Raw genomic sequence first — 17,609 nt, 5'->3', positions numbered from 1 at the left:
TACTCTATAGTATTCGCATGCAACCAACAAGCGAGTCAGAAAGAACTATATTTTTCCAACACTTTAATTGTTGAAACCTTGAAATAATGAATATTTCTATTTACTACATTTGCGACAAATGATACGTATGAAATGGGCTTAAAAACGAAATATTATACGTACATTTGCGACATGTCGTAAATACTGACCCACCACTGGCTATGAGTATCCTATGTGCACGATGCACACGCAGTACTTTCGAGTGACTTACCCTTCTTCCCATGATCTTTGCATATACCCATGTTGCTGTTTGTCAGTGTGGTCAGTGTTTTAAGATGGCGGACTTGAACGAGAAGTTGTTGGCGGAACTCCTCAAAAAACCTGGAAACAATATGTGCGCGGATTGTGGGGCAAAGAGTGAGTGGGTTTCTCGAGAAGCTTTAAAGAGATTAGTGTATCACGATGCTAAAGACATCGCAAATAATTTCTTCGATTATTTTGTAAACTATTCAGCGATCGCATTTTAAACTGTTTTTGTAACTTCGCTTACATTCGAGTACAGGAAGCACTTTAATTGCATTTGTAATAAGGTGGTGGTGAAATTAAAAATGTCACAACTTTATTATCTTTATTCAGTGTTATTTTACTTAGAACCCATCGAAAGAATTGTTTGTCATAGCATTAGTATTTTGAAACCCAAGATGCTCGAGCATCCAGTTTCAGAAACTTTTTATTTCATCTGTAATCTGTAACCTACCTATATAGCAGCAGATCGTTATAAGATTTATAACTTTTAAACAGTTGCTAATTTATCTTACCTACTTAGAATACATTCTGTACAAGTAAGCATAGAAGTAACATAGAGAACTACGGATAAACATTTCATAATGAAAGTTTCATTCACAACTGTATATGTAGTAATAAAGAAATTTCAGCTACATAGTTTGTCTTATTTCTTACATTTATTTACCTCTCTTGCTATGCTACATATCTTTCCGAGGCCTTTCGTGTTTACACACTTTATACTTTTTTTTTTCTTTCATCTTTCCTCTATAAATATTGCTACCAAATTTGTGTTTAATTAAGAAAGTAACACGTTCAATGTTTCTTAATTCAGTAGTAGTTAGTAATTATTCAAACTTGTAAACTTGTGTTCGTAATCATAATTGTATACGTATGTATATATATTATTCAGATAGGAGAACAGAGATTCAGATAGGAAGCTAAAGAAATATTATTTTTATGCAGACAATTGGAATTAAATTCCAGATCCGGAATGGGCTTCTTATAACATAGGAATATTTGTGTGCACGAGATGCGCCGGCATACACAGATCGATGGGCGCACACATATCCAAAGTTAAGCATTTGAAGCTAGACAGGTGGGAGGATTCTCAAGTGAATAGAATTAGAGAAGTCGGCAACGTAGCGGCTAGCCTTCATTATGAAGAGCGTGTACCTCCGTGTTATCGCAGACCGAGCCCAGACGCCCCGCAGTAGGTTGCTATATATAAATCTGCTAAGTACGATCTAGGAATATGTTTTGGGGATAATGTTTTTTAACCGACAGAGTATTGGTGGAGCAATGGATAAGAGCGAAGTACGAAAGAGAAGAATTCTCTCATCCGGAGAGGCAGAACCATTACGTCTCAGGATTTATGGAAGGATTTTTAATGAAACGTGGCAAAGAAGACTCGCGTTATCATCCTCGAAAGTTTGTTCTTTCCGAGGCAGATGATACTCTCAAGTATCATGTGAAAGAAAACAAGGTATGCAGATGCCGAATATTATAAATGTATTTAGCATTGCTCGCGCTGTTAAAACGTTTTCAACAACATTTCTCTGTTCCAAGGAACCCAAAGCTGTTCTCAGAATATCAGAGTTGAACGTAGCTTTCGCTCCTCCTAAAACTGGTAATCAGAATAGTCTGCAAATATCGTTTATGAAGGATGGTACGACGAGACATATTTATGTATACCACGAAGATCCAGAGGTGATCACAAATTGGTATCTAGCGATAAGATGCGCTAAGCTACATCGTTTACAAGTTGCATATCCGGGAGCGACAGAAGCTGAATTACTTTCTCAGCTGACCAGAGATTTCCCTCGCGAAGGATTCTTATGGAAGACTGGACCTAGACATACGGATGCTTATAAGAAAAGATGGTTTACGTTAGACGGGCGGAAACTTATGTATCACGACGATCCGATGGTGCGTACACTTGTTTCGCGAATATTTTACGTTTCTAGAGTATTACATGGTATTTATGAAAGGAATTTCGTGCCGCTCTAAAGGATGCGCATCCAAAAGGTGAGATCTTTTTGGGTCACAGTTCGGACGGCTTTGGAATAAAAACGGGAGTACCTCCAGGCGCAAGGGATCAAGGATTTTCATTTACTCTTGAGACACCAGACAGGACCTACCTTCTCTCTGCTCAAAGCGATGACGATAGAACGCAATGGATGAGTGTGATTCAGAAGGTGATAGAGAAGCCACTTACTCCGCAAGATGCAACTGGTGAGCTGAATTAGAAAGAAGAGAAAGGGAAGTTGCAGTAGTTAATGTTTTTACAATAACGTTGCTTTTAATTTGATATTTATAGTGGCCGCACGACTTATAAGAAAACGCACAGCTAGTGGGACAATGAATATATTTTCTTCTACAAGGTAGGGCTGGATCCCTCTTAGGTGCCTTTCGTAATTGTTAAAAGTGAACATTACCTAGACGAACCAATTGAGCGATTGTATTAAGGAACTATCGAGGTAGTAGATTAATCGACATGCATGGCGAATGGGTAACGTGTCGTAATCGCACAATGCCGCCGAGTCGTATATACATACATATTTATTCATAACCAAGCACGTTACATATATCATGTATCTTATGCATATGTATATATATATATAGCATTGAAAAAGGATTTTTTAACCGCCCCTATAATGTTTTCGCATTAACACTGTTAATAAATTAGAGTGCTGATCTCCGTACTGTCCATTCATGATTCATGTATGTACAAATACTCAGGGGCGGATTTGTATATACGCTAAGCAGGCTGCAGCTTAGGGCGGAAAATTTTAGCATTAAATTTTGGGGAACGATAAATTTTGGGGAACGATAAATTTTGGGGAGTATCAAATTTAGGGAAGCGAAAAAATTGGGAGAGCGACAAATTTTGAGTTGTTTACTTACACCTTACACAGAGTCTACTGAATTCTCTCTATATTAAATTCGCAAAATTCATTCGGCAAAAATAGCATTAAAATTGATTTTGATTCTAGATAGGAAATTGTCTGTTTCACATACATACATATGTATATATGCATAAGAGTGAAGAACGCGTAATGTTTAAACAGAAGATGAAAATGGTGCGCTCTTCGACGATACTTTTTATCACGGAATGCTTTTCGCTAGCTGTCGAACAGAGCTGACAGTATTATGCACTATATCACGAACAATTTTTACTTAACTATAATACATATTGACTACGCGATATCTATTCGTTGATAATTGAAAACTTATAATTCTACAGGACACGTAAGAATTCCTTTCTGGAACTTTCGAGGAAGCGTTGTGTAGCGTATTGTGTAAAAAGAATACTACAATGTATAAAAAGAGTATTATCGAATGTAAAACGTTTAATTTGAACACCGAGTACTGCTTTGCAATATTGTTCATCTTCATTATGGCTATTACTGATTTATTTAATCATTTGCAAAATAAAGGCCTAGTAACTGTACTTTCATCATACATATGTCTGCGGGGCAGTGGAAATACGTACATTAAATCTAAATCGGATTCTGTGGTATACTTTGTACTCTATATAGTGTTTGTAAATACGCGTGATATTACGATCGATCTGCTCTAACTTTTGTATGGAGAATATTCATCGAAAGTACACAGAATGCTTATGATACTTCATTCACTCGAATAAGAAATACTTTTCTTATCAAAGTAACATGGCTGTACAATGGTTCGATTCTTTTGTAGTATAAGACACGAAGAAGACTGTGTTGAATGATGAGACTAATACAATTGACATACATATATATGCGCCGCGTGAGCCCGTTTCGTATATAAACGCGCGCACACGCACCCACACTGGAGAAATAAAAATATTTTAACTCTTTGGAAGATGAAAGCTAATATTTTCAATAATGACGACGACGCAATAATAACAGTAAATCATTTTCCTCCAATAATAAATTTGTTTATTATCTTAAAACAAACTTAATACTATTCAAATGTTCAAGGTAACATTTATTTTACTAATACATAGTTACTATGTAATCGGTATTACTTCGAAAATACGAAGCAACGAAACCTTTGTTTCAATAACGTATCAATTATAACAATCAAGCATGGAGTCGATTGCTTCTGACGTCGAGTACCACAACTATAATATATAGTTTTTTATATGGTTAGAAACTTGATTCGCGTGTGTGTATTTAATGATTTCCTAAACGAATGAAATCTGATTTTGAGCATATGTTAATAATTGCACTGTGTTTGTTGATCGATTAGTTCGCCTGCGCGATTTTACATGCACAGGGGCATTCGATTTCATCCAGTTCCACCCGAGCGATTAATACTTTACGTTATTGTTGTTATTGCACTCGGTTAAAGGTACACTCTTTAAGTAGCAGAGGATATTCACCCAGCAGAATGCTGCGATACTGACGAAGGATACTCGCAAGGCTGGCGGTATCAGTAGGAAATTTAAAAATTGTACCGGTAACCAGTACATGCAGGAGGTCTGAAAGGGCAAAATTCCATTATGATTGTATCGATGGCTTAGTGTATAAATATTGTATGTCCACTTTTAGCGTTTTCCAGAAAGACAGGTTTAACCATTTCGCCGCGTATTTAAATTTTCGGACGATTCTTGAAAAGTGTGAATTTTAGACGAATAAAAAAATGTTTTCAATTTATGGTTTCGGAGAACATTGCTGAGTATCACAGTACCAGAGAATACATTTCTTAATGCGTGGGCGAAAGTCGAAATCCTCAGCGAACGGGAATGTAGCGGCAATGAAGAGAAATATTATTTTTCACAAATTTGTAAAGTAGATATAAATGGAATTTTTATGCAGCATAAAGAAACAGTCAATAACTATTACTCGCATATAAAAGCTCACAAAGGTGGACATACAATATATGTGTATCTGTTAGAAAACTCGCTGAAAGCGTGAAAAGACAAAGTTCCTCTACCTTGAACGTTTGAACGAATTTCATTCGACATTCCCCGAAAATATCCTGTTTGCTCTCCATTAGGCTCATAGCTGAAACGTTAGTAGAGATAGAATGCTGTAAAAGTGCGGCATAAGAAGCGTACAAGATAAGAGAAAAGGGGAATACAAACTGATGAAAAACGTCACTATCAACGGTGGTGTAAGAATAAATTGGTCGGTGATGAGTTTTGCGAGAACGATCTTCATTGCCTTGCCTTTGTAGAATGCATCCAACCATTTATACCTGATGAAAATAGCGTCGGAGTAGAATTTAATTAATTTTCCAGCGGGCGTTATTCGCTTAAAATGCTTCCCAACCGATTCGATCGGTTATCGTAATAATCCCTGGCAATGCATTAACGAATCTATAAGCGAGTTTTGCAGCGAGATACAAATGGCAAAGCAGAATAAGCTCACCGAGGGTGATAGATCGAGACGAGGCCAACGTGCCGTGCCGATCAATGCATATCGTGCAATCGTCATCCAGTCGACAGGCAGTGTATCTGATACCGGTGTCTATAATATAGAAGGCGTTTACAATAGACGTTTGTGCACGTAGTTCGTCATAAAAATCCAGTAATTATCTGCGTTTTGCATATTTTATGTTTCTTGTGTTACGTTCGCTTTCTCTAGGTATATGTATAACATAAATTCTTTCGTTTCGATATGTGTATGTATCTCTAATCCGATATTGTCGCTACCAATATTGCCAGCACCTTCCTACTAATATTTACTGCTTTATTCGCAAAGAGAATCGGAGAATATTTGCAGAAAAGTGAAGGAATAATTAATAATAATAATAATTTAGTACATCACTTGTCATCAAACGTCCCGGACCCGGAAATTCGAAAATTTCTGAAACTTTGTGAATATATAGAGGGATTTCCTCCCGATTACAACGCAATTTTTGTTTGCTGCCCAAATTCACTCGAAGGGGGTGTAATTGACCCCTGAAAATTCGGCTATTTTGTAAAATAATGTTTTTACCAAATGGTAGATCTAATAAAAAGAAGTAACTTTTGTCTTGAAACTTTTTTTCTATCTCTTACAGTTCGCGAGTTGTAACACAAAATCAAAAAATAACCCAATTCTCAGGGGTTAATTTCACCCCCTTCGAGTGAATTTGGGCACAAAGTTTCAGAATTTTTCGAATTTCCGGGGTCGGGATCTTCCCTCGTGAGTCAAGAATGCATGTACCTATTACACGTGGTGCGCGCGCGCGGAATAGACAAAGGTGCGTGTCTGTATGACATAAAAGCAGAATGTGATAAGAATGATAAGTGATATAAAGCGTTGTATATTTATAAGCATATTGAGGCGTGGAGTGGGTATACCATCCGTGGAGTACCGGCCCTGCTATCAAACAACCGTAGATTGCGTATCGCTTCAGCTGAGCCCAATTGTAATTTCCCGAATGTCTCAAATTATCTACATCCGATAAACCCATCGTTTCGTTAAACTTTCTTATCCAACTGAACACCGGCCTCTCTGTACTGACGATACTCGCTTCCTCCAGATTTTCTGGCACCGATGGCGATGGTACTGACAGCTATAATAATGACAATTAAAATATAGTAATGACAGTAGAACCGATGATCGGGTCCACTGCCAGGTCTATGGGGAGAGTCGGTCGCCTATTTGCCATCTCTTTACTTTATTTCACCGTTCAACTAACGGGGAAAGAAACGCACTGAAAGTAAGGGAGATAAGTAGGTAGTGCACAAGCGAGAAACGAAAAACCTCCGATCGACGGCGACCCCCACCGCTTAGAATGGATCATTCATCCATTAATGTCGCTTAAAGTTTCTATATCTTCCATTCAACATTGCACATTCGTGAGAGTACCTACGGATTGACAATTGGGCCTAGTTCTGCAGAAAGCTATCAACCCTCAAGAATCTGAAACTGAGAAAATTTAGTTTGAAGCTTTTAATTGTTAAAGAGAAGTAGCTTTATTTCTGTTGGGTATATTTTATTTCCGCTTATTGTTTCACAATGCTTTTTAATGGGTTATTCAATAGTTAGTATAATTAACTTCTGCTTTTTAAGCCATAAAACTATGGCTTGGTAGTTTTAATAATCCTATAATGCAAGAGTTGTTCTATGGGTTGGCAATTTTTTGCAGAATAGAGATCACAAAATTGTAGGATCTGTACTGTGTTTAACTAATTTTTTGTCATTTTGAGGATTGGTAGCTTTCTGCATAACTAGGCCCAATTTTTCTAAAGAAAAGGAGTTCAAACACGACGTAATTTGCACTTACCAGTCTCACATTTAAGTGTAATTAAATACGGACCGTTTTACGTTGTGCGACGATTCGTTTTCGGGAAAACCTCGCCAATCCATTGGTAACATTCTCATGAAAATTGAATGAAAAATATAAAAATTGTGTAATGTAAAATGCTCGCTCAGTGGTAAGCTAATAAAAAGTAATAGGGATATCTCCCACCTATAATAAGTACAATGGACGTGAATATCACGTCCTGGCTGGGAACACATGTGCGTTAAAAAACCAACGTATTTCTGACTGACCTTATTACCCCAATCACTCTGTCCGGCCTTGTAGGGAGAGACTACTGTACCTACGATACCCTTACGATCCCACTATTAACACTTTTTACAGCGAGTTCTCCCTTTTTCCATAGCAATTAATTATTTCCCCTCGCTTATTACATTTACTTTTTACTCCACCCTTAGCTTCCGGTCGCGCTAAACTTGTTACGTGAATATAATCAATCTGTTTGATCTAAACGTGTTATCAGATGCAAAGTGTCCTATATTTTATTATTCCCTACACGCATGACTCTTGGCTTCATCGTTGTAATTAATATTCTCATATTGAAATTTCATGCTGCATTACATAGGTACCTTGAATACTCTGCTATAGGTTTGTTGAGCAAACTCCGCGCCAGTATAAAAAGAGCCGTATATCATCGAGTTAAAAAGTAGCGGCCTCTTCTGCGCATAGGTCTTCAAGTTTGATAATATTCTTGATGTAGACATGATTGTCTTTGAAGCACGTATCAAGGAAAGTTTCTCTGGAGTTTTTGATTTATTCTGCTCTTCGTGTTATCTGGAAATAAATATTACGTTATGTACTTATTTGGATTGTATCAGTTTCTCCTAGACTCAATGATACTGCTGAAACTGTTTTGCACAATTCTGCTAATTATTCCATTATACTAATGTGAATTAGAATTGTAATTCCAACTTGACACTGATTGTTACGTGATATGTTATTCGTAGGGGGTGAGCAGATCTTGTAGTTGTGGGTGCAAAACAGTATGAACGAGAACAAGAAATAAGGGAGTATGGCAATGTGTTAATATTGAGAAGTAATGGAAAACGAAGGTACTGTTAGACCCTTATACAGGAAATCATTGGAAAAAGGAAGAAAATTTTATATCTGGAGTAAGTTCTATGTTAATAACAAGTGTAATCGAATTGCGAAATTAAAACGGGTAGCATTAACATTTCGTGAAGTAAATTAACGAATCGAATATTTAAATTTTGAAAATCCCACATTCTCATTTTGGTAAGATACAATTCGTAGATATTTCTACATCGAGCGTGCGTCGACGCCTGTTCTGTGTACACGTGTACGTTATCTTCTAGAACTGATACATTTGATACTTTTCATCTTTCGTTTGAAGCTTACACATCTAATCATTGTGAGTGAGTAGTACACAGTTTAATAATTTTTTTCAACAAAGATACGTACCTTGAGCCACGAGAATAGTTTTCTAAGCATAGAACAAGTTTTCTGCCTCACATTACGAAACCGTCATCTCCTATCTTTTATCCAGCGTCGGGCGATTCTATTTCGCAACTGAAGATACACATGTTTCGAAGAATTTTTTGTACGCCGCGGTCAATTTATCTCACTATTCTCGAGTGCTCGCATAACAGTGCTCAAGTCAGAGGATTAAGGAATAATCGACTTGAATGGTGGGTACGGTTGCCAGGAAAGTGTCTCTCGTAATGGAGGGGGAACCAACCTTGGCGTCGATTGGTTTGGAACGAACACCTACCTTGGCGCCGATTGATTTGACGTCACGGCGTCATTACGCCCATGCGTGACGTTTCCCTCTCCACTACGCCCCTTGGTGACAGAAAAATTCCTGGCAACCCTGCTGCCACGAGCTCTGTCTATATACACGCGCGAAACGGGTTCCTTTTTAAAAAGAAGTAAAATTTACGTTGAATACATTTTTGGTTAACTAAGAAACGAAAAAGGCTCGACACGTTCGAGACACCGCCCCACAAAAGATGCGTGCGCGATAACCGTTTAACCGACTGCGACCACTTTAGAACTAATCAAAACCAATCATGGTTCTGTTACATCAGTTACGAGCAGCTTTGATACGGAGAATTATTCGATACCATAAGGTAGTAATTCACGATACTCGGAATATAGAAGCATTTAAGTACACAATGAACCAACAATATTTCATCATATATTAAAATCTCTTATACATTTTTGGCAATTACAAACAAAGCAATTCTTCGTCGTAAATTTTGTAACTAATTGTACCATTAATTTCAGAATGTAACCAATCCCTCCAATCCTGATCCACAATTTTCTCAAGGGTGTATTCTTCAAACGCTCTACTTCTCCCTACCTATATTAAAATATACATTTTTATTATCGATTATAGTATTATTATGGCATTTACTACAGATATTATATAGATTACCTCAAGAAATTTCAACTTTGCAAACATCTTCACGCTCTTCTCGTTGTCAAACTTAATCTTTGCAATGTATTTTCTTACGTGCAACGTATCGATTCCTAATAAACAAAGCTATTGTTTTTAGGGGTCCACCATACAGTCAGCTAAAGAGAAAATTAGAGCAAAACACGTACCGTAAAGTAGCATTAGAATTATACTCTCCCACCCCCTCCTTTTACCCCTATAACCAACATCGGCTATCATAATTTCCACTTCTGCGTCACCTGGCTGATCCAAATCATTGAAAAATAAATTAGTATCGCCTATCATCGCTTCTAAAATTCAGTAGACATCAGTACACGATAAAGATGGTAAAGTTCGATGGGAACTGACTTTTTTACATACTTATCTCGTTTCCAGTTGTGGAAAGAACACTTTTGTCCAGAATAATAAAAGTACACTCTAGAACAAATAGCTGTGGAGTAAATTTGCCTCTCGAAGAAAGAACTATTGTTACTCACTGTCTTGATCTTCGTGCCATCGCTTTTGCATCTGAAATTCCTCATCTAATGTCAAAGCCTCTGAACCCGTGAAATATCGCAGTTCCGCTGATTTCATCCATTCGTGATATCTGAAATGAAGATAATCGTTCGATTAAGCAGAATAATAAGGAGCCTTATTAAGTCCGAAGGTAAATAGTGCGTGGGGAAAGATTTGAAGAGGAACGATTTAAAAATGGCGGATATTTTGTGAATGTAAAATGTTGGGTCGGTAATCGATAAGAGGTAAACGATACCAGCCTTTCAACATGCTTCTCTTTATAAGGAACTAAGAGCACGTTTCTCCCAAGAATTTTAACAGACTCGTTGTCTTTCATAGTTTAAAGCCAATCGTTACCGAGATAATGACGAGAATGAACCGGCAATGAACTTGAAAGTTGAAACTGAAGAGGTTACGCACGTCTTTCTGCCATATTGGAAGCAAAGTTTGCAACGATATGATCTAGGATTCGTAGCAAGTAAATTCACATTCTTTATCCCGTTGTCATTTCTAATTATAACTGTAGGAACAGTTGCCGTAGGATAAAGCGATTTATAAGGGAAATGGCTTACAACTTTCCGGGCGTACCAGCGGCCGCAATGCCACCAATGGGTACGTTTACCATTCATAACCGTGCACGTTTTACGCACATCTCTATTGTTTATTAAACGGTTCGATTCTTCCGGCACGGCGCTTGAAATCCGGTTTAATTCTTAGGTATGGGTCCCATGGGATCTTTAGCTCCGATAGCAGGCCCGCAGGGTTTCATGGAATTAGCGGGCCAAGGGTTTCCTCCTCTACCATCGCCGATACCACTGCCTGGAATGAACGATTCTCCTTTAGAGTTTACTACGAATAAGAACCAACCACCGGTAGTTAGAGAGACCTCGGAAGATAACAGCGATAAAAGGAGCGAAAAGAACGACGCCAGGCGGGAAAGGGAGAACAGAGACAATAGGGATAATCGTGATAATAGAAGGTTTCTAGCTTGTTTGCGTATCCCATCCGATCGTAACATTATACTAGCTTTACGTTTGAACGTATTCTCTTTGAGGTAGATCTCGAAGCGAGAGGTGCGATAGAAGGGAGAGGGATAGAGAAAGGAGGGACGAGAGAAACGAAAGGGACCGAAGGGAGGAGCGAAGACCGGAGGAGAGAAATAGTATAAATTCTACGAGTAGCAATAACAGTCATAACACCAATTCGAACGGCAATGAGATTGCGTCCTCGTCGAACGCCAGTGGCGCCTCAAATTTGGGACCACAAATGGAGCAAGCGGCGGGGGTGTGGGGAATGGGTGTAAGTTACCCAGTGATGGGAATGGGACCGATGGGACCAATGATGAGCGAAGTGACGCTCGGGCCTCATATGGGACATACTCATAGCTACGGGCCTATGAGCATGGGGATTATGTCGCACGACGGTAGCATGATAGGCGCGCATATATTAGGGCCGGAACAAATAATGAATGACGCTGCTCAAATTATGAGCGGGGCTTTACCTCCGCCACCGGCAACCGCGCAAGGCACCAAAGAAATCATACATTGTAAAAGTTGTACTCTATTCCCACCGAATCCAAATGCTCCACCTCCAACGACCAGAGAAAGGCCTCCAGGATGTAGGACGATCTTTGTCGGAGGTATTTGCTTTTCGCTTCGGTTGTATATTTATTACGATAGGTCAGACGCTTCGATAAAGTGACGAATGTATGATTCCGATTTTCATCCAGGCTTGCCGGAAAATATTACGGAAACGATAATTCAAGAGATATTTGAGCGATGCGGAGAAATAACTACCCTGCGTCTGTCGAAGAAGAATTTTTGCCACATACGTTTTGTACTCGAGAGCAGTGTCGACGCGGCTATTTATTTGTCCGGATACAGAGTTAGAATAGGGTCTAGCGGTGACTCTGCAAACACCGGCAGGTTGCACGTGGATTTTGCACAGGTTTGTAATCCATGTAATTTATCCCGACTTTGTATATTCCTACGTTGTGTATCGATATCCGTTTGATCATACAGGCCAGGGACGACCAGTACGAGTGGGAATGTAGACAACGGCAACTGCAGAGAGAACAGCGGCACAGGGAAAGAGTTGAGAAGGAAAGGCAACGGGCACCGTCCAGCCCTCCTCCAGTAGTACATTACACGGATCACGAAGCGTCGAACATTTGCGAAAAGATTAAACAGGACGATACATTTATGAAAGCGGTACAAGTGAGTAGCTGAGATTAAGGGATGGTGTTTCGTATCGAAACATGTTCCACTGTTATGTACATGGCTTCAGGTGGTCGTAACATGGCTCGAGCGCGGGGACTGCACCAAACGAAACGCCAACACTTTTTACTCGATGATCCAATCGACGAATTCGCACGTACGACGATTACTCACGGAGAAAGCCTCGTACGAAGAGGAGCTGCAGAAGGCGAAAGAGCTAATGAAAGGCAGGATGCAGGGCCTTCTAATACAATGTACGTTTATATATTTCATCATCTTTTTTCTTCTCTACGACATAGCTCTACACATATCATTGTACATTTCTTGTGTACGCGAGAGCAAATCTACATACGTATTGCTTTCTTCTGGTAAGTTTTTGTTGCCATAAAGTAAGGATCCTGTTGCCTTTATTGGTAATAATCGACGCAAGAAATGCCAAAATGCGATCACGTCAGAATTTTGCGCGTCTCGGAATAACGGAAGCGCGTGTTCTTCTCGATTGGTTAATTCGTGGTACGGAAAGAAAGTTGAGAAATTCTCGGATTAAGCGTACTCGGACTATAACAAAAGCAGGATTTCTTGTTATAGTAGTTACACAAAGGTACGTTATTTCTGCTATTTAAAGAGTAATTCATGATATCGAGTCGAATGTTTAATATTATAAATTACATAGTCGATCGTTGGATACCTGTCGATCAATGATCACGATAAGCTTATCTCTTGAAAATATCACCCTCATTGAGATTCAACATCAGGTGTATCGTAAGAAATTTATCACGTAACAAGTGTATTGTGGTGAATGCACGATCAGGACAACTCGGTAGAAGGATCAAAGACAGTAGGAGAATATATAAGGTGGGTGGAAGAAATCCTGTCTATCGGTTCTAGGCTCTAATGATTGAACGAAAAAGCACAAATATCACGAAGATTCATTTCATAGAGACATAGTGTACCTAAGAGTTGCATGCCTGCAATGCTACGGTTTATGGGTGATGGGCTAAATATTTGTTATGCAGATGATATTACGCTACGATTCTCCATTAATCTCCCTTAAGTTCCATTAACTTTCGTCCAGAATTCTTCGCTTTTATATTACGCGATATGTAGAATTAATATGTACATACAATAGAATCGTAGCTTAAGATTATCTTTAACATCGGAAGCCTCTACATGTTGTAAGTTGTTAGGCAAATAGTGCACATTTTCCCCAAGGAAAATTGGCACTGATTATCAAACGTTGAATAGACTGATTCGATTGGCAGCCGAATTGCGACAGCTCGATAAAGGATCGATACGGCGAAAGCAGGTTCTAAAGGCATTAGATTCGGATAAGTAATAAGTAATTTCATAGCATCGTTATTTGCCACGATGATGATATCCAGCTAGAAGGCTCGTATACGATTCAATAATACATACATACATACACGCAACATACAGGCACGCACGTACATACAAACATACATACGTAGCAGGTGCCGGTGTAATATTGAGAAACGCGTGCGAAGGAAACGTTCGAATCTGAATGATGATTAGGAGCAGGTACGATGATCTCGGCAACGCCGGGCCGCCGACGTCGAGGCGAGACTATTCCTAAGAGTGAATGTATGTAAAACTATAGCGATGCCTCTAACGAGTAACATATTAGACCAAAACGAACGTAGAGTTTAAAGCAGGGTATATACAACAGAAGATTTGTTGTGTTTTTGTATGCAACATGCGACCATGTCACCAACAGTCAGTCAGATTGAACGCGTCTTTACTGCGGCCAGCCACAAGAAGGTCTGGGATCACTTCACAAAGGCTCAGCGGAAGAACATCGAAATGTGGAAGAAACAATCTTCGGTATGTATTTGCATTCCCATGCCAGTAGCGTGTCCAATACGTTGCCTTTTTCTATGATTAGACAACAGTGTAATCACCGGCAAAGTCTCTTACCAGTCACAAAGTGCTTCTTTATGCGATCGCACGTTCATCCGTATGCCACGCACACGCGTTTTGCCCAAAAATCTTTTTTTACAAACCGAAGGTAAGTGATCCGAACAGTACCAAGCGACTTTTGAACTTTGAATCTGGTCAGACACATACGCTTTATCTATGCGATCAGTGTTTAAACATTTCGGGAGTATTGGAACGTGAAAGGTAATAAGCAGCCACGTTAATTCAAATTGAACAGGTACCACTAACCAGAGAGAAACAGGTAATCACCATTTCAATTATTTCTAAGCTGTAATGCAACGTTGACTCATGCAATGCGGATTTCTCATCTGAAGCACGTGCAGGGGGAGAGGGAGAGAGAGAGAGAGAGAGAGAGAGAGAGAGAGAGAGAAAGAGAGAGAAATATATATATATATTATTTTACCGTAATACATATTGTTACTCGGCATAAATGTATTATTTATCAAGGAAACACGTATAAACAATCAAGTACTCTACAGGAATTACCCTCCATATTTTGTGTACGAGTAAATTGTAATCTCACATGCGACTAAAAGCTCATTTATTTATATTCAACTTCCTCCAGGCGAGCAGGTCATTTTCCAACGATTATACCTTGTTAGTAAAAGAACGAATAACTGTAGAAAATCATTCCGTATGTTTTATCAGGTTCAATGCCATACGAATACAGCATTTAACGTGAACTTTCAACCATGGAAGTGTATTTTCCCCCGTATAAGGTGAAACCAAGTGTCGAATTCTATGACCAGCATCGAACTCAAAAACACATGTGTACATACATATAGACTTATATATGGCATGTTTTTTGGTGTTATTCCAGCCGGCAGATTCGAATTGAAAATAACACGATGGTAATTTTACGCCGTAACAGGAAATCAAAGCCGTACAGCTGGAAGACACGTTGATGGAAGGCGAAGGGGAGATGGAGGTGTCCGATTCAGAGGAAGAACCCCAGCGGAAGAAGGGGCGCAATCAGGCGGACGCGCACGACGACTCCGAGAGGCTGCAGGCTCTGAAGGAAGAGAACGATAGTCTTCGATGCCAATTGGAAGCGTATAAAAACGAAGTACGCGATGGTTAATTACGTACACATCTACGCGTGAATTGTAGTAGAATGTAGAAAATAAAGATCTCCATTCTTCTAGGTGGACCTACTCAAGTCCGAGACGAAAAGTGAAATGGACGCGAAAGACAAGCAAATGAAAATGTTGCAGCAAACACTGAAAGGTATGCAGGAGCAATTGATGCAGTCGAGGAAGCAGCAGGCGCAGGACGATCAGAAGATCAAGGAGTTGACCATAAAGCTAAATGCCACGAAAAAGGAAGAACCCAGGGAGAGCGAGATAATAACATTAGACAAGGACGATGACATAAACGAGGAACCCCGAACTCCCAAGCAATTAGTTTTAACGTCTAGTCTCGTTCATATTACGCAAAGGGATGCCAAGCTGATAGGTAAATCTGACGTTTCATTCCATCGAAGTATCGGCTTATTTTTCTAAAACCGCCCTTCCTTCTATTCCTTCTCTAGGATTAATAGCGACATTCTTACACATTCATCCGTTTGGCGCGAGCGTGGATTATTTGTGGTCCTACCTACAAAAGATGGAACCAGGCATTAAACCAAACGAGGTGGAAGCCTTAATGCAACGATTCCCTCAAGTTTTTAAGCAAGATTTATTCGGGATCGGAGCGAACATGGAAAGACGCTGGCAGTTTTCAGGTTTCAACGTCTATCGAAGCCATTGATCGGCGTAGCGATTGAATTTGAAAGGAACCTCGACAGAACTATTCGTTCAAGAATTCTGTAACATTGCTGTGTCATGGCATCTCGAATCTTGTAGATTTTTATTTTGGCACTTATGTTCGTGGCAAGTCATTGCGTCGTAATGTCGCTACTTAATTTATAAGTAGGAACGATCGACAAATAATTGGATTTCACATAGACGGATCTCTTAAATTTCTGTTCGTCCGGGTCTTGATTGGACGGTATAATACAGATAGCACTCAAGTCATTAATCGTTAGTAGACAACATTTTTACACAACGTTTCTTCTTTGTGTACGTACGCGTATAAGTCTGTATCTGTATCCGCATGATGAATACAGGCAAACGAGGCGTTAATTCTCTAGGAAGTATCTTTTCCCCCCCTATGAAGCAATACATTTCTACCACGTGTTAATTTGCTAGCCGAGGATAAATTACAGGTGTTTCCGTTTCATTGTTTTCGAAAGATTCACGATATTATTATATTATACATACATACCTTCTGTTACCTTATGCACTAAGATTTTCTTTAAGCGTGCTTACGTGTAAAAGCAGCTCTACTTGTTTCTCGAATTAAACTCTTAATACGAACCATCAGGTGCATATTACTATTGCTCGAATGTGAATTTGTATTATACAATGTACGAGTCAGTATCAACGAGGCACAGTGAGATTTTGTGGGCAGTCGCCGGATATGTATGTATGCTTTAAGAGCGAACGTTATTTGTATATGTTTATATAAAAGTCGAAGTATTCGTGAATAGGAAATTATAATATAGGATATAATATCAGCATCGTGTAAATGTACAAGAGCAATTATACATGTGTATCGATGTATACGCATTCTTCGAATAGAAATTCATTATCGTTGCAACGACACATTTTATATCCCAATGATTCTACTTTTGCCTAGGTATGTCACGAGATTACGTTTTATATCTTTGCTGCAACACTATTAAACTGGTAATTTCACAACATATTCATCGGAAAATTTGAATTTAATTATAAGTCGATGAAAAGACGCGGTGAGGTGAGGGTGACGTGTGTATTTATATCGAGTCGCAGCCAAAGTTGAGCATTATTCGAATAAATTTCTGTTGGAATAAATTTCTATTGGAATAAATTTCTATTCTTCGAGATCATAAGAATAAAAATTTTTTCGAATAATGCCCAACTCTGGTTGCAGCTGACTTTTGAGAGAGCAGCGCTCTTTGTCGTCACGTGACAACACCACATAGCATATAAGTACGT

At 39.1% G+C, this 17,609-nt stretch overlaps 4 protein-coding genes across 14 annotated transcripts; 2 read left to right on the top strand and 2 right to left on the bottom strand.

Annotated features, from left to right (window-relative positions):
* Nucleotides 1–248: 248 nt before the first annotated feature.
* Nucleotides 249–5,801, top strand: LOC143376844 (arf-GAP with dual PH domain-containing protein 1). Of its 2 annotated transcripts, none has more exons than XM_076827590.1 (6): nt 249–396; nt 1,249–1,474; nt 1,549–1,747; nt 1,831–2,190; nt 2,274–2,496; nt 2,582–5,801. In XM_076827590.1, exons 1-6 carry the CDS (start codon nt 261–263, stop codon nt 2,647–2,649), a joined length of 1,212 nt encoding a protein of 403 aa, XP_076683705.1. In that variant the 5' UTR covers nt 249–260; the 3' UTR covers nt 2,650–5,801. The 2 variants fall into 2 exon arrangements, with proteins under 2 accessions (XP_076683705.1, XP_076683713.1); XM_076827598.1 differs by having other exon boundaries at nt 274–396; nt 1,228–1,474.
* Nucleotides 4,165–9,500, bottom strand: LOC143376924 (mpv17-like protein). 2 transcript variants are annotated; one of them, XM_076827731.1, is made up of 6 exons: nt 9,239–9,500; nt 8,076–8,280; nt 6,542–6,756; nt 5,339–5,451; nt 5,188–5,258; nt 4,165–4,732 (listed from the first exon to the last, which is right to left on the bottom strand). In XM_076827731.1, exons 2-6 carry the CDS (start codon nt 8,208–8,210, stop codon nt 4,562–4,564), a joined length of 705 nt encoding a protein of 234 aa, XP_076683846.1. In that variant the 5' UTR covers nt 8,211–8,280; nt 9,239–9,500; the 3' UTR covers nt 4,165–4,561. The 2 variants fall into 2 exon arrangements, with proteins under 2 accessions (XP_076683846.1, XP_076683838.1); XM_076827723.1 differs by lacking the exon at nt 9,239–9,500 and adding an exon at nt 8,929–9,191.
* Nucleotides 9,501–9,642: 142 nt separating this feature from the next.
* On the bottom strand, nt 9,643–11,299 carry LOC143376881 (N-acetyltransferase 9-like protein). Of its 9 annotated transcripts, none has more exons than XM_076827677.1 (6): nt 10,993–11,277; nt 10,402–10,511; nt 10,286–10,342; nt 10,075–10,215; nt 9,905–9,999; nt 9,643–9,829 (listed from the first exon to the last, which is right to left on the bottom strand). In XM_076827677.1, exons 1-6 carry the CDS (start codon nt 11,043–11,045, stop codon nt 9,695–9,697), a joined length of 591 nt encoding a protein of 196 aa, XP_076683792.1. In that variant the 5' UTR covers nt 11,046–11,277; the 3' UTR covers nt 9,643–9,694. The 9 variants fall into 9 exon arrangements, 8 of the variants coding, with proteins under 8 accessions (XP_076683792.1, XP_076683824.1, XP_076683771.1 ...); XM_076827709.1 differs by having other exon boundaries at nt 10,286–10,355; nt 10,993–11,234; XM_076827656.1 differs by having other exon boundaries at nt 10,778–11,064.
* On the top strand, nt 10,893–17,335 carry LOC143376823 (ecto-NOX disulfide-thiol exchanger 2). Its single transcript, XM_076827559.1, has 10 exons — nt 10,893–11,032; nt 11,138–11,399; nt 11,479–12,059; nt 12,150–12,367; nt 12,442–12,636; nt 12,707–12,890; nt 14,372–14,478; nt 15,464–15,658; nt 15,738–16,047; nt 16,124–17,335. The coding sequence occupies exons 1-10, from the start codon at nt 10,984–10,986 to the stop codon at nt 16,339–16,341; spliced, it is 2,319 nt and encodes a 772-aa protein (XP_076683674.1). The 5' UTR covers nt 10,893–10,983; the 3' UTR covers nt 16,342–17,335.
* Nucleotides 17,336–17,609: the final 274 nt, after the last annotated feature.

This window comes from Andrena cerasifolii, chromosome 1 (assembly GCF_050908995.1).
Source record: "Andrena cerasifolii isolate SP2316 chromosome 1, iyAndCera1_principal, whole genome shotgun sequence".
Taxonomy (NCBI): domain Eukaryota; kingdom Metazoa; phylum Arthropoda; class Insecta; order Hymenoptera; family Andrenidae; genus Andrena; species Andrena cerasifolii.
Note: the sequence above shows the minus strand (reverse complement) of the source record. Positions and strands in the feature narration are given on the sequence as shown.